The 15924-nt window shown below is 42.2% G+C and overlaps 1 protein-coding gene across 2 annotated transcripts; it reads right to left on the bottom strand.

The window, feature by feature from the left end:
• Nucleotides 1-1286: 1286 nt before the first annotated feature.
• Nucleotides 1287-6534, bottom strand: IL22 (interleukin 22). 2 transcript variants are annotated; one of them, XM_051795859.1, is made up of 7 exons: nucleotides 6116-6534; nucleotides 4269-4349; nucleotides 3947-4189; nucleotides 3079-3144; nucleotides 2839-2982; nucleotides 2550-2615; nucleotides 1287-2141 (listed from the first exon to the last, which is right to left on the bottom strand). In XM_051795859.1, exons 3-7 carry the CDS (start codon nucleotides 4133-4135, stop codon nucleotides 2028-2030), a joined length of 579 nt encoding a protein of 192 aa, XP_051651819.1. In that variant the 5' UTR covers nucleotides 4136-4189; nucleotides 4269-4349; nucleotides 6116-6534; the 3' UTR covers nucleotides 1287-2027. The 2 variants fall into 2 exon arrangements, with proteins under 2 accessions (XP_051651819.1, XP_051651820.1); XM_051795860.1 differs by lacking the exon at nucleotides 6116-6534 and having other exon boundaries at nucleotides 4269-4357.
• Between the last annotated feature and the right edge of the window lie 9390 nt (nucleotides 6535-15924).

Here is a 15924-nt window from a genome sequence, read left to right as displayed (position 1 = left end):
TAGACCAGAGGAATGACACCTGAATAATTCCTCTTACCTTCCACTGACTATAAAGAGGGACAGGCATAGTTTGGGGAAAGACAGTGTATTTCAAAGGTCAGTGAAGTGAACTGCTCATTTGATGCCTGAATTCCCTCGCTTTGCTGTCAGCTGACACAAGCTTGAGTGATAAGAGAAAGGATGTTGGCCAATAGCTCTTGACAACATCACTGCATATTCCACAAGAAAGGAAAGATGTATTCTGCTGAATATAGCAAAAGGTTAAACCCCTGACACTGTCATGTCGTACCAAATCATGGCTGGCTGTCTCTGTTGGGTCACTTCTGCCTTGACTGTGAACAGGCACATAAATCATATATTGTGAGATGCAAATGAGAGTGTATGGAGAAAAGTAAACCACGTTGAATGCATCTAATTTGACAGGCATCCATCACTCAAATGGATCATATGCCAGTCTAATATGTGATTTCCTACAAGAAAGTGTTACGATTTCAGTTCACATAAACCTTGTTCAAAATAGGTATGGATGGATGCTTTTAAATGCATCTTTAAATTGCTCTGGCTCAGGAGCAGCAATTTTTAAATGTGGACAGAATATCTGTTGCCCTGATGAATAAATAGTAAGGTCTTACTCAAGAACACTTCAGCAGTTGCTGAAAATCTGCTATTACATATCTCCTCTGGCTTTCTGACTTTTTTAACCTTGGTCCAGTCACCAATTTCTCCAGCTGCACTAGAGCAACTCTTCTGTCTTTGCCCAGGAGACATGGCTGAAGGACATGATAATGACAGATTAAACTGTTCTTCAGTGACTTGGGCTGCTTTCTATCTTGGAGCTTGTGTCATGAGTAGGTACCAAACATTCTCTTCTGAAGGACTTTCAAATTCCTAACGCTGTAGAACACCGTTTGTGCTCAGCGTGCCTATGGATAGATCAGTGAGAATGCAGCATCCTAGAGTTTTCACTAGCAACTGCTTCCTTACTGTCTCCATTTCATCTGACCCAGAGGGACAGTCTGGGGCCTTTCACCAGCAGCTATTCAAGATGGGATCTTTTCTCTGGGCATTCTCAGGCAGAACAATGAACCAAACCAATGACTCTCAGGAGTGATGTTGTTTTTCCCACTGCCCCCTACAAGAAAGGCTGATTGACATGCTCCTCACTAAGCCCTGGCCTGTGATAAGTTGAAATTGCAGCCTTATGGTAAGGAAGCATGTTCCCAAACTGAGGTTGCATGCTTTGTAGATACAAAAGTACAGCCATTAGTCCAGCAACACCACAGGTGTAATGTGTATCATATCCCTTGTGAAAAGAAAAGATAAAAGCTCTGCAAATGGCAATGTTTGAGGACTAAAATATTTATTATAATAAATTAAAGTGCAAGCATTTATAAAATATTCAATTTGCATATAAATATCACACAGCAGTGTTACTTTCATAGTTCACCTAAAACTTTCTGGTACAGTTTCATAAATATATTTCCTTGAACATTTTTCAACTAATCTATATAAATAAAAGTATTGTATAATTATTACTTTAAAATAAGTTACCATTAAATACAAATGACAAAAAAATATTTCTGAATTAGTCTGAAATACCAGCTTTTCAGGCAAAGGTCAGAAGAGGACAACATATTCAAGATAGACTTCCAGGCAAGAGGCTCAAAACTTCCTGACTACCTTTAACTACCTACCTTGATCAAAGCTGATCCATAGGTGTCAAATTTCAGCATATAAAAGACAGAAACAGTTGCCTCATTCCTATGGAGATGGGGAGGACAGGAGCGTGCCTTTGAAAATAACTAATGGCCTGTGTTTAAATGGAGCTGCAGTGTCCTGGAGTTTTCATTTTCAAAGAAGGCAGCAATATGCATCCTGTCTCTGCCCACTTAGTTTGCTAGTTTTGACACAAGTGAAAAACATATTGCATCTGGGGGGAATGGGTGTAGTTGCTGTAACAGCTAATTAGTTTGAGTTATCACAAGAGATTTTCAGAGACATCTCTTCAAGCCTGATCTGAAATTTTCTCAGTTTTTCTCCTTGTTCCCTCCCTTCTTTGTGACACCAGTGCAGGCATTTTCCATGTAGTCAAACAGTAAATCCAATTCTCCAATGGCTTTAGTCTTTCCATTTTCTCCCAACTAGAAAAGAGCAGAATGCAAGTCTTAGCAACTCACGATTTCTCAGAAAATTGAAATTAGGATTGTCACAGAAACTGAATCAAGAACTTAACTTTCCTAATTCTCTCACATAGTTCTGTTAGTCATTATGCCATAAGATATAAACTAGCTTGTTCAAATCTAGACTAGCATATACAGTTCCTGCAACATAACTTTTTAAGGTTTAAATTACCATAACATGTGCAGAGTTACCAGGACAAGTGAAGGAGGGTTGGAAGGGGAAATGTTACTAATCCCCTCCTTAATTCCCCTGCAAGCTTCACCTCCTAAATAATCTCCAGAGTTTGTTTCATAGTCAGGTCAGACTTAATCCAACTAAATGATTAGGGTTTGAAACAGCTCTTTTTAAATGTTTGGAAAAAAATGTACCTGTTCCATTTTGTTCTTCATTTGTTCCAGGTTCTTTTCAATGTGCTCTCTGTTTCCTGAGAATTTCTAAAAAAAGGAAACATCCAGACATAAGATTGACAGCTGTACGCAACAATGTGCTTGATTTTTTTTTTCTTTTTCACACCTTTCTATCAACTCTGAGTTTCATATCTTTGATCTGAGGTTTCCTTTTGTATCACTGCCTTTTGCCACTGTTTGTAACATTCTGAGATTCAGGAGCAGCAACAAGAGTCAACACTCGCAGGGAAAGAAACCCAGTGTTACTCACACATCTGCTCAGCTCCGAGGTCAGGGATGCCAAGAACTGTGCAACCTCCTCAACATATGGGTACTGATTCTTGACCTCAGTGAGGAGAACATCTTTTACCACAATCTCCACAACCCTCTTCATCAGGTAGCAGCGGTTGTTTTCCTATGTGTGAAAACAAGAGATCATGTTAAATCAAAGCAAGAGATCAATGAGTGCTGCAGAGATACGTAAAGAGCAGACTCCTTGAGTAAGGCTTACCTTGATGTTAACATAGAGCTGCTGCCCAATCAATCTGTTATCTGTGTCCTTGTCCGAGGCACTGGCCTGAGAGTAAAAAAAGGAAACGTCAGATGGGGATGGGAACCTTGCCTAAAATTGAATAATAAACCCTAAGGTCTTCATCAGTAATGAAAGTGCAAGTGAAATGAGGGAATGGACGCCACAGGCAGTCTGTTACAGGTAGATAAACCTGGATATTGTGTCTGTTTCTCCCCTCAATTGGATGTGATTTAAAGTCAGTATCACTGGAAAATAAATAAGCAAAAGTCTGAATTCATGTCCCCCTCTTAAACATCCGATGTCGTAGTGGTTACGATGACTAAACCAGATGCTGCAGGTGGCCGACCTCGCGGTGGCCCACAGTGCTGCTGGGAGGTGCTGCAGCCTTCGATGGTGTACACTGTGGGAGACCCACCCATGGCAAGAGCAGCCAAGAAACCCGCCCAAGCAGAGCACTGTAAGATGCCTGAGCATCTGCCTGGCTGTGACTGGAGTCATGGACAAGCCCAGCTCCAAATGGACTGGGCAAATTGAGAAATTTAATCTCATGTTTCACAATTGTCCCGTTTTAGCACCAGCTGCTTGAAGAGAAGGAGCCATGCTGTTCCAGGGGTTTCCTTTCCTTTGGGGACCAGGAGCAGGAGGAGGAGAGGCAACAGCTTCCCCTGCCTACACAACCAGCAGGTAACAGACCCACTCCACACACCCAAGCTCTGCCTTAACTGCAAATGTACATTTTTCCTCTGGAGAAAGGCATGGTAAATAGAGAGCAATGCCAAAGGCTAGAAGCCGGGACAGAGGAGTAAGTCCTCAGATCCCACTATGAAGAATATGTGGGTTACTGTACCATTTTAGCCAAGGTGTAGGTGCGATTCCTAATGTAGGGCTGCTGGAAGTTGATCTTCCTGAGCCTGCAGGCATGATGGGCAGTAGAAGCCCCTTTCAGAGGCAGAGAGCTGGTGAGAAGAAGAGGGAGACAGCAACAGAAGAAAACCCATCCTGGGAAGCTCTTGGACAAGGTCTGCAGGTAGGCCATGGCTCACGGTCCAAGATCGTCCGTTCCAGCAGGCTGCAGCTACAGCACTCAGCACTGATGAGAGAGAGCAGCGTTAGCATCAGGGAGAGTGGGCAAGGCAAAGTGAGAGCAGCACGAAGGCTGCAAGCCTTACCTTTGCTGTGATTCTTGATGCACTCTGCAGGAGGTGACTGCACCTTATATAGGGCCAGCAACATCTCTCTCAGCTTTTTTTCTTTTTTGGGTACTGGTGGTGAAATAAAAATGACATCAGCAAGTCTCTTACTTTCCAGTATCCTCTTCTGAGAACTATCTAACCACCTCAAAACCCACAAATACAACTTCAAAGGGCATCATAATCCTTAGTTTCCTATAAAACAAACCAAATATTAACGTGGGGTAAAGCAGGGGCTTTTACCAGGGTAGGAATCCTGAATTCTTTTTGCATAAAAATATTTGAGAGCTTTATGAGTTTGCGCCTCCTGTCCCAATTGTAACGCACTTATTTGATTGACAATTTGATAGCAGATAATGTAACTTATCTAAACTTTTGTTCATCTTCTGTGGTAAAAGACTGGTGTTTCTCTGCTGCTGACTGGTGTACACAAGTAGTCAGAGACTGCAAAAGACCCAAAGCACTGACCACCTATGGTTCCTACCCTGCAAATACCCTTTCCCACACAGTGGCCCACTGGGTCACTAGCCATCTGCCCATCACTGTGAAATCCTCTCTGAGAGATCAGAAACTGTGTAGGACCAACACCGCATTTTTCACATCCCTGATTTCCAAATTCCTGTGTTTTTTTAAAAAATTATCCATATTCCAGGCTGTAATCATGTGCAATGACCAGACCTGTGGTCATGTCCTTTCTTATCCAGGTGATTTCCATGTTCCTAAGCCTCTTCTGGTAATATTAAGGTAGTTCTGCACCTTCAGTTTGAAATACTATGCACAGTGTTAAAGAGAAACAGTGCTCTTTTTAGAGAGTAAGTTGCAACCCAGCTGTAGACAGCAGTGCATGAGAACACAGAACTGGTACAAATGCCAGCTCCTGGTTGTATAATACCCACAAGGCACATAGGTGACAAAGAGGAGAAATCAGACTTGGAAAACCAATGCTTCAGCTCTGCCTCTGAGAGTGAACATCTGAGAACTCTGAGAGTGGGCATCCCTGTGGCTGGGCTCAAACCTTTGCGGCTGAGGTTCCCAGGACAAAAGCCATAATCAACTTTACCCCATGGTCTGAAATGCCCAGCTCTTTTCCTTAAGAAGCACTTAAAGGCTAGGTGGCACTAGGTTTATTCTTTAGCCTCCTCTGATACATCTGCAGCAGAAATTCATCTTTCCAGGTCTCAGTCCCGCCTCAGTTTCCCTCGGACACCTGCCACATCAGCTCTGCACAGATCTGTGCCCTTGAAACTGCACCCTCTCACCCTGGAGCCACCATCAACCCCTCCCTTTCTGTGCCACTCTCAGGTTCCCATTCCCATGACCAACCTCCAACAGCATCCTGACTGCAGCAGGCAGCAGAAAGCAAGTCTGGACCCAGGATGTCAACAGTCTCATTCACACCCAAATGTACCACAAAGCTATTCAAGAACATATTTCTAAACTCCACATATGTTTCATTTGGAGGCTAATAGTCCTAGTGGTGGTGCAAGTTAATGAGAAGATGAAATGCTGAGTTGTACTTTACTTAGCCAAAAGACAGACATTAAAGACGAAATTGTGAGAAATCCTGACAGATAGGCTGTTTCAAAGGATTGGCCTCCTCTGAAGCGCATTTCCACAAACTCCTCTCCAGGTTTTAAATACAGCCTGATAACCAAAATCTGTTTCTAACTGAGGTTTCTCACACTTCTCCATCAGCTCATCCATCACAACTGAAGTGCCATACCCAGAATAAAATCTGTGAACAGGCATTCAGACCCTCCCTGGTTCAGATTCCCTCTCCTCATCTTTCTGGCACATGCCACCTCTCCATCCCTTTGGCCACTTACTCTTGTCAGACACAGATCTAGCTTGCCTTATGTCTTCTTGTGGCTCCAATCCCACGGAAAGGGTGCATGACCTAGGTAAGTAGGTGCTGTGCCACTCTCATCTCTTCAAACCACTGTGAGGAGCCCTGCTGGTCCCAAGCTTCCCATGCATCCTGATGGACATATAAACAACATCAGGCAGATGAATGAGGAATTAGACGTTGAATCTTTCTTCTGCCCTTTTTTATGCAGTCAATGCAGGATGTCTTTTGTCTGTCTTCTCTATTATTTGAAACCATACACTATGACACACCTATTTTCATAGAAAACCTTGTTAGCCTTGATAAAGCTCTCTTTCTCCCATCTGTATTGTTAGCCATCTCTCTGTCACGCTACTTTTTCGTTGTGTCATGATGTTTTCCTTCTGATACTTTAGAAAAGCTTTGTTTCAGTTGTTTAGTTTACCTTGTTACTTCTGTTATCACCTTTATTTTCCACACACTGAGATGCTGAAGTACATATTGTAAGTTCATTAATTCGTGTTCTGCATGAAATTTTTTTTTATGACATTTCTAAAGCCTTTGCATTATTTAACTTTCTGTTAGTGCTTACTGTGCTTACTCTAGTTTACTGTGAGTATGGTCCAATGCAAAAACAAACAGTCAAAACCTTACTGGACACTAATTTTAGCATGCTCATCAGTCCTTTCCTGGTCTCTTCTCAGCCATCTTCTACCAAATGACTATTGGTCCTGGATGTACCACAGAATTATGGTATAGCCGCAGTCATGGCTGCTGCTATTTCCTGCTACATGTCAAAAGAATTTCTTTGGAAGTGTGGATATGCCTCCCATTCCCGGGGTCTTCTGTTATGAGATTGCATAGAAAGAAAATGTGACTTGTCATGGCTATCACCTCTTTTGACTAGCTCACCACACCCTGCATGGGAGATATGAATCCAGCATTACATCCTATGTAAAGATGGAGCTAAAAACCTGCACTACTACTGGATCATACTCCAGTCCTCAGAAGTCCTAAGAAAGAGGAAAGAATATAAAGATTTTCTGCTAACATTTGAGGAATAATTTCTTTTTCTTCTTGTTTGAGAAGGAAGTACAATCAACTTCTGAAAAATAAGGTCTAAGTGCTAAGCCAGTACTGAATGTGAACTTCAGGGAAATTGCTTCCTGAACAGGCTACTCTGAACTGTAGAGTTGGCAGGAGAGAGACCAGTGGAAGGAAATCTCCCTTTAATTTAAAATGTGGTACTCTGGCTGAAACCATCACTGGTGGGTCTTACTCTGGGGAGAAAGAATATACCGGACAAAATATATCTTAAGAACAAGGGGGAAGTAATTTCCCATTCTAATTTTATTATTTTTTTTCTAGGTTTAATGATATTTTTAATGTTTAAGGCTAGTAGCACCATTTAAAGTACAAAATTCCTACAAGGAAACATACCTGTTATGCTTTCATTTTAATTAAAAACTACCAAAGACATCCCATCTTCTATAAAATACCCTCTTGCGCTGTTTTTTTAAGTATAATTAATAAAAAAATAATTTTGAAAATGTTCACAGGTCATTTTTTTTCCCTGGTACTGTTCCAAGAGTTAAATGTCCTGTCAGTAAACTCACCTATAAACATTTTGTTTCCCAAATTCATTAAGAAACTACAGTGGTAGAATATTCTCGACAATGACTTCTTGACCCACATTGAAAACAGGATTTTTTGAGGATGACTGGAACTCTACATCACATCTGCCTCAAAAGCCACAGACATTTCCTTCTGACTTTGAATGAGGCCACAGGTGAATAACCAACACTGTACTTTGATGTTCAGATGTTGAGTATCAGCAGCAGCACACCGGCACGCAGGAATTTCCTTGAGCTTTAGTACACTTTGAATCAGCCAGGATTATACTGCATTATTTGAAAAGTCAGAATTGGCCACTGGGCTAGAAACACTGCCAAGAGTAGGCATGTGAAAGAGTGAGCCTGTGTATCATCCTGTTGGATCTTCTATTTGGTGATGCAATTCTCCCCCCTTAAACATTTGTGTGAATGGACCACAGGTCACTTAACACCTAAAACTGAACATGCAATTTCAAGTTTCAGGTCACACTCATACACTTATTTTGCTCCACCTCATTTGTGAGCTAGTTGGCTGCATTTTATTTTAGTTCTCCTCAGCTTTTGCCCAGACTTTCAAGCTTGCAAAGATTAAAGCCAACTATAAAAATGTTTCAGCTCAAGCTCCAGTAAAGTCGTATTTTAGTCAGCTCTCTGCCCAGCAATGAAAACATCAGTAATGGAACTTGATTCTTCCTTATAAAACTTGAAAATAAGCTTTTCCATAATCCAGCTATTCATTATGGAAATGTCCTAGTACACAGACAAATGTCTTCTGTGTATGATCACTAGGAATGGTAGAAGGAATTCAATTTCTGTAGAGAAAATTATATCAACACAGAAACTGGGAGAGGACATGTAGCATTTCATCATTATATTTTTGCTTGTTTTTTTTCTTTTTTTTCATACTAGGTTTAATATTAAGAAATTGTGAACCTCTTGGAAGAAGGAGGAATAATACTAAAATTGCTTAGCCTGGGAATATTAGGTGACCAGAAAAGACTCTGGTGTCAGCTCTCAGTAGAAGCACTGCTGACTCAGGACTTTGGAGAGGATGTACAACTTCCTACCTGCCCTGATAGTAACATTTTTGTAACACAGAGTAATACATTTCCTCTGACAGTAACAGTTCAGCTTACATATTTGATATTTCATCAGAGATCTTTGTCTTTGACCTTCACTTGGTTTTATTATATAATTTTTAGGTCTTCTAAGTATAAAATACTATATAGAAAATATCATAAAACTGGTATTTCATACCATAAAACATCCAAGAGGAAAGGAACTAATAGTTCATTGTGGCTTCAGTTTTAAGCTACATCCTGGGACAAAAAAACAAAACACACCATCACCCCCACCCCCCCAAAAAAACCACTACCAAACAAAACCTCCTTGGTTTAAATAACTTTATTCTCACCTCAGAAACATTCATGTAGTGGAGATCCAAGAGAAAGTCATCCAGAAACAACACTATTAATGTGTTGATACAACATTATTACCAGAACCACTGATGTCATAATTTCTATTACAGTGCCAGAAGGATTCAGTGATTAATATGAAAACAAAACCCCAAAGAATAGTGTCAATTAAAGTGCAATAGAAGTTAGTCCGGTGGTCTTGCCTCTTCAGACAACTCCTGCCAATATCAGTAAAGCATAAAGAGAAGAATTTATCAATAGGAGCCATCACTTAGTTGACACAGATGAGAGAAAAGGGAATGCAGCCCATGTCAGTGCACACACCATGCCATGCCACCAAAGGCACCACTACTAACCCTTCCACCAGATGGCTAGTTCTTTGCATTCAGTGTGTAAAGTCACGTACATACTATAAAACTCTGTCACTTTATATAGTGACCTACATCTATCCAGCTATGTCTTGCAAATAGTCAGATCAGGTGAACTGAAACTTCTGTGCTTCCTGTTAATGTGGTGTGGTTGCACAGCCGCGACTCAGTGGCAAAGTGGAATTACTGACATAGCGTTATCTCAGAGAAAACCACTCTAATTGGGAGCAGAATTTTGCAAGCTGGTTTATAATCCAAATTAAGTGACACACAGTTACTCAGATTAAGAAATAGCCCCAGCATTCTGCACCTTGGTTTACCAAGTACCATCAGTTATCATGTAATAAATCAACACCATCTTGTGTAATTAAATAAATCCATCTTGAAAAGAAGCAATGTAATTTAAGGTGAAATATTTGTGCCTGACATTGCCCATACACCAGCACTTTCACCGAGGCTCTGAGCTCATCATCATCGCCTGAGGGTGAGCCCGTGGTTGCTCAGTTATTCTGTATTTCAGAGCCATTAGAGAAGGTGACGGTTCCTGGTTCCCATGTTGCTAACAGTAGTCTTCTAAATAGTGTCCATCTCTAGGAAGCCAACAGTCCATGCCCCAGCCCCTCCCCAGACAGGTTATGCTATTGCCCATCTCCCAAGAGAGTCCTCTGAGCCAGCGAGTTTCCTCTTGGAGCAGAACTATTGTCAAGATTGTGAGATTCATGGGGCCAAAATGAGACTAAACAAAATAGCTACAGCATAGGAATTATAATGCTGTTTTCTGGGGTTATCTGTTTTTAGCCACGTCATGTAAGCTAAAATACAAAAACAGGCTGGAGCCAGCTTCTCACTGGAAACACAGATGTGTGCTCCTCACAAGAGCACTGTTCTGGAAACTCACAGTCCCACTCTAGCTGGGGGGTGCACTGAGTCTCAGCAGGTTTCCCCAGTCCACAGGAGCAAACTTGCAGTGAGGTCTGGACATCCAGCTCTCCAGAACAGGATACATCTGCAGATGGCTGCATATATGTGCTACAAGAATCCAGTGACCAGAAAGGGACCTAGGAAGAGAGAAATCCAGAAGTACAGGCTTTCTGGATCCTGCCAGCCATTCCTATTCTACTTCAAATTTTAAAGTAGGCGCTTTGGAGACAGCCCAGCACACAATAGTATTAAACAAAGACACCATGAATTTAAAGAAATATATATACCTATATATACATATATATATATACTACCTATATATATACCTATATATATATATATATGCACACCCACACTGTCGTGATTTAACGCCAGACAGCAACTAAGCCCCACGCAGCCACTCACTTACTGCTCTCTGGAGGGATGGGAGAGAATTAGAAGAGTAAAAGTGAGAAAACTTGTGGGTTGAGATAAAGGCAGTTTAACAGGTGAAGGAAAAGCTGCACGCAAGCAAAGCAAAACAAGGAATTCATTTACCATTTCCCATGGGCAGGCAAGTGTTCAGTCATCCCCAGGAAAGCAGGCCTCCATCATGTGTAATGGCTACTTGGGAAGATAAGTGCCATCACTCAGAATGTCCCCACACTTCCTTCCTCTTCCCCCAGCTTTATATGCTAAGCATGGCACCACATGATAAGGGATATCCCTTGGGTCAGTTGGGGTCAGCTGTCTTGGTTGTGTCCCCTCCCAACTTGTGCACCCCCAGCCTACATGCTGATGGAGTGGGGTGAGAAGCAGAAAAGGTCTTGACTCTGTATAAGCACTGCTCAGCAATAAGAAAACATCTCTGTATTATCAACATTATTTTTCAGCACAAATCCAAAACAAAGCACCACACTAGCTACTATGAAAAGAAACCCTCTATCCCAGCCAAAACCAGCACACACATATATATATATACATGCACATGCACAGAAACACATACAGTATGTGTGCATATCAGATTTAAACATGGTTAAAAAGTTTTGAGGCCCACTTGAAACCTTTACACTGCCTTAGTTACCTTAGGAAAGGTAAACTGGCAAAAATGTAAATAAGATGCATATAGGAAGCTGACACATTTTACTTGATCAAGACCTCTGATGAAAATGGAGAGCAAAAAGCTTGAGTTGTCCTTTTCCCCCTCCACCAAAGAACTGTCTGCGCTAAGGAGGATCTGCTGCCCTGACTGTACCAACAGACCCTCCCTGCAAGTAGCAATCTCTTTGTAAGTTAGTGCTTTTGCTCTTACACTCTTAATCCAGCTCCATGAACGGAATAAGTGATCCAACAGAGGGGTGAAAGCTGTAAGCACTATCAGGCCTTGCTTGCCTTCTCAAAGGACTATCAGTCTCCAGGTGAATCTTATGTAGTTCTCAGTCCTCCACCCTAACATGACACTGCAAGACCACCAAGAACCATCCTTCAGTTTCCCAGCATGCAAAGTTCAGGCTTGTTCAGTCACTCCATGAGCTTCTCTAGAACACAGACTGAAACAGAAACTTCACAAGGTCAGCTCATATCTGACACAGATGAACTGTATATATACTAATATATTTAGGAAGCTCATTTACATTTTTAACATGTCATGGTTTGAGATAGCCACAAAATCCAATTCCCTAGCTCCATTCCCCCTCCCACATCTCAACCTAATGTGAGATGGGTTTTTCCAGACAAAACACACCAGACTCAAAGTGGGGGAAAGGGAATATATTACAATGACTGTACAGATAAATACCATATCACATTATACACACGATCACAGACTATCTCTACCATGACATATGTATTTACAGTGGATCAGATCTCTTCTCCCCTCCAAATAAAAGTCCAGGAGGGAAAGAAGGACAGATCCCTTCCAGTCCTTAAGCAGCAGCATCTTCTGAGGCAGCAATCTGTCTTCTTCACATGCATGCAGCAGCTGATAGCTGGCTTTCTGCCAGCACTCATGAGGGAGGTATCCAACCTCTCTCGGCCCCATCACCTCACAACCGAGGGGTCTTCCGTGGGCTTCGTAACCCCAGACAAGGTCGTATCACCACGTCATATCACGAAGACACAGGGGGGTCTTCGTGACGGTCTGGTATCTCCAGGAGACTCAGCTCCTTGCAGGGCCTCTGTGCCCTGTCTCTCAGGCTGCCACCGTGGCAGCAGTGCAAGGGGGGGGAGCCAAGGTCAACTCCCCCCGCATTCCTCTGGCCGTCCCGGTCCAGCTCCGGGACATCTTTTGAGCTTCTCAGCTCCTCTCTCTCCGGTGCTGCATGTCTAAAACTCTTCTCCTAAATAGGAGTCCATCTCCCTCTTTTCTCAGAGGGATCTCAAAGGAGTTTTGGGGGGCTGGTACAGTCTTACCCCCAGAACTCTGTCTCTCAGGCTGCTGGCTCTCTTTTTTCCTCAGCTCTCCTTCCAGGAGTCCTTTCTCTGATGCTGCATGTCTCTGTTACTTCTCCGGTTCAGGTCCTTATCTCTCCTGGCTCTCTGCCACCATTTCTCTGGTCAGCGCCGGCTGCTGCTCTGCGCCCATGGAGAAAACATCTCCCAGCTTACTACAAACCACTTAGTCCAGCCTAGCACTGTTCCAGGTCTTTGCAGTCCCCCCCCCAGCCAGGGGCTGGGGGGCCCCAGAGGGCCCAAGGGGCTCAGAGCCCCTTCCTCGTGGCTCTACAACATGGCCACCTCTCCTGCAACCAAAACCTACAACTCCTCTCTTCCGGTGAGCTTGTGGAATGTTGACATTTTTGCAGGAGCGCACACTGGACAGAACTCCAAAACTTCCAGGGGTTTCCACCCCTTGGGGTCTACCAATTTTCTTAGCCTCTGGGGGAAAACAAAGTCCAAACCACTACAACACAGAACTCCAGATGTCCTTCTTCAACACAATAGAAAACTCGGATCAAAAAGCAATCCAAAACTTGGATTTCTATGAAATTGGAGTTTTCTTGTTAGCTACCATCCATTGGCCCCTCTACAAGTTTTGCTTTTGGTGTGATCACTGCTATGTGATCAACACTTTCCCACTGGGTTTCAGATATAACCCAAGAAATGACTGCATCCCAAAGAGTTAACCACAGCTCCACCATCCTACCCTCTCTTCCCGAGGCTCCTGTCTAAAAAGGTTTGAATAACTGCTAGAATTAGGACATTAATTGTTGGTCACTTTCCATTAAAATTACTGTTCAGCTTGTTTTCTTTATCACATATTTGTGTGCATCCAGATAACGAAACAATTTTACTTCAGGCTACAGTAAAAATTGGTCAACAAGGTCATAGCAAAACTTCCACTTGCATAAGATAGTGATGGGGCTCTTTGCTGACAAATTTTACCAGATGCTAAGAACTGCTCTGATACCAGAATGTTAGGTGCCAGCTCAGCCTTGCAGAACAGGAAGATGGAATGAAGCAATATGACATCATGCAAATAAGCACATATTAAATTGTTCAAGCTGTGCTTCCTGCCCCATCTTTTAGTACTACAGATTTGCCCGTCAAGTATTACCGATTTGGAAATCCCTTTTTCCTCCACTGCTATCTGCCAGAAAGCACTGACACCAAGAGTCAGATAGGGAGAACATATTAGTACCTGGACTCCAAAAATCTGTGAGCGAAGGAGAAAGCTGGTGGCTGGTAGCTTCCCTTCACCTTACTGCAACACATTGGGTTTCGGGCTGTGGCCCTTGGGTGCAGAGGGAACTCAGGTTACTTGTAAGACATCGGTGAAGTCAAATGTGTTTTCGGGATGTTGTTACTCACTACATAGAGATCCATCAGCAACAGAGAAGACATGTGGATCTATTCATCAAAAAATGCTGAAAAATCCCTATACAACATACCCGTAAAGACTTAAGTATCACTGGAAAACTTACTGGGTGCCCTTATGACTTAATCCAGACTGTATGTCCCAAAAACAGTCTTGTAGCCTGCACCTTCCTTAAAAGCAATCTACCTCTGATGACTAAAGAAACTTGACTTTTTACATTTATCAGATTAACAACATTTATATACTTCACATTATGTTTCAGAACTCACCTCAGTAAGGCATTAAAATTGGAAAGTAACAAAAAAATATTATTGCAAACCTTATGTGTTTTAGCAGTATTTATTTAATTGGATGGGATTATCCACAGTCCAACATTCTCCCAAACTTGCCTGCAGAGCCAAAAAGCCCCAGTCAACTCTTCTTAAACTGTTCAATCCAGGGGTTTGGAAGTATTTTCACGATTTTGAGAAGGCTGACGCTTCATGAAAGGCACTGAAAACAGAGACTCTGTAAAAGAAATTAAAGCCCAGAGCCATAAAAGGATGCAAGTGCCTAAATACTACCTTGCTGCTACTGTAAGCAACTAGCTAAATTCTCAAAACTCTCCTCATGCCCAGCAGCATCAAAACCTCCCTGGAGGAATTGCGAAAGCACTGACAAAGGTGCTTCATCCCTCCTGCTGAAGTCATTCCAACCTGAGTGATTTGGCCAGAGGGAGGAGAAGGCGAATGCCAGAGTGAGCAGAGCTTTGGGAACAGGGAGGTCTTAGTTCCAACCCCTAGGCCACCAACCACTGCTCTCCTGATTCAGTAGAAGAAATTGAGAGATCACTTTTCTCACAGACAGGCAACAGGCTTATTGTTTGGCAAGACAGTAAATTTTTGAGAAGTGTAGACTGGAATCCAGCCTGCTCTTTGTGGGCTTGCTGAGGGAACACTTTACTGGCAGGAAAGGCCTTTTCCCAGTTGGCAGCAGTCAGTGAGGATGAGATGGCTTATTTACTTGTACGGGTGGTCAAGAGCTGTGAACCCCCCTCAGCGAGATTCACCCGCAGGTATCTACAACTTGGGAACAGCAGCTGAAGACAATTCAACACTTACTGGGTTATACTATGACTGGATCAGTTATTAATGTGCTGGATTTGTAAATCTTGACCTTAAGTTGACAAGCTCCCAAAGCTGTTTATTCCTTAGATACATCTCCTATTGGCAACTGCCTTCATCCCAGTTTATCTTACTTGGTCTCTCCACTTTAAGGCTTGTAAAGTTTTCTTGACAGAAAACAATACGCATTCACTGTACAGCACGCACTTGTAATTACTAATAAAGGGTACGCTTTTGAACCTTTTTTTCTATTTTCAGCTTGCTGGAAAACACAACAGGAAGTATGTTTGCAGGTTGATCTGAAGTATTTAGAAAAACAACAAAACAAAATCTCTCTTGAATAAGATAAACAATAGCAGAAAATAGGCATTAAGAATTTTACATCTGCCTTGAACACTACAGAAAAGCACACTTCAGCAGCTTTGCACTAGCGTTACTCAGTAACTGGTATTTTGTCTACACTTACCTTTAAATACTTCTTCCAAAAGTAAATTCAATTAGAACATTTCAGGCAAAAGGTAAAAGTTTTTTAGATGGGAAATATTGTTCAATGATGTGTGTGAGACACCAGGAATTTCCATTCTCATATCTAAA

This window comes from Manacus candei, unplaced genomic scaffold (assembly GCF_025592945.1).
Source record: "Manacus candei isolate 608988 ecotype Guabito, Panama unplaced genomic scaffold, ASM2559294v1 h1tg000043l, whole genome shotgun sequence".
Taxonomy (NCBI): domain Eukaryota; kingdom Metazoa; phylum Chordata; class Aves; order Passeriformes; family Pipridae; genus Manacus; species Manacus candei.
This window is presented reverse-complemented; position numbering and strand designations above follow the sequence as displayed.

Bases quoted from the DNA above. Each gene is read 5' to 3' on its own strand.
- IL22 (XM_051795859.1), bottom strand. From the start codon at position 4,135: ATGGCCTACCTGCAGACCTTGTCCAAGAGCTTCCCAGGATGGGTTTTC. The intron at 2,983-3,078 runs GTAAGCCTTACT...TTTCACACATAG, and splicing joins AGCTCTATGTTAACATCAAG to GAAAACAACCGCTGCTACCT. The intron at 2,142-2,549 runs GTACATTTTTTT...GCTCTTTTCTAG, and splicing joins TGAAGAACAAAATGGAACAG to TTGGGAGAAAATGGAAAGAC.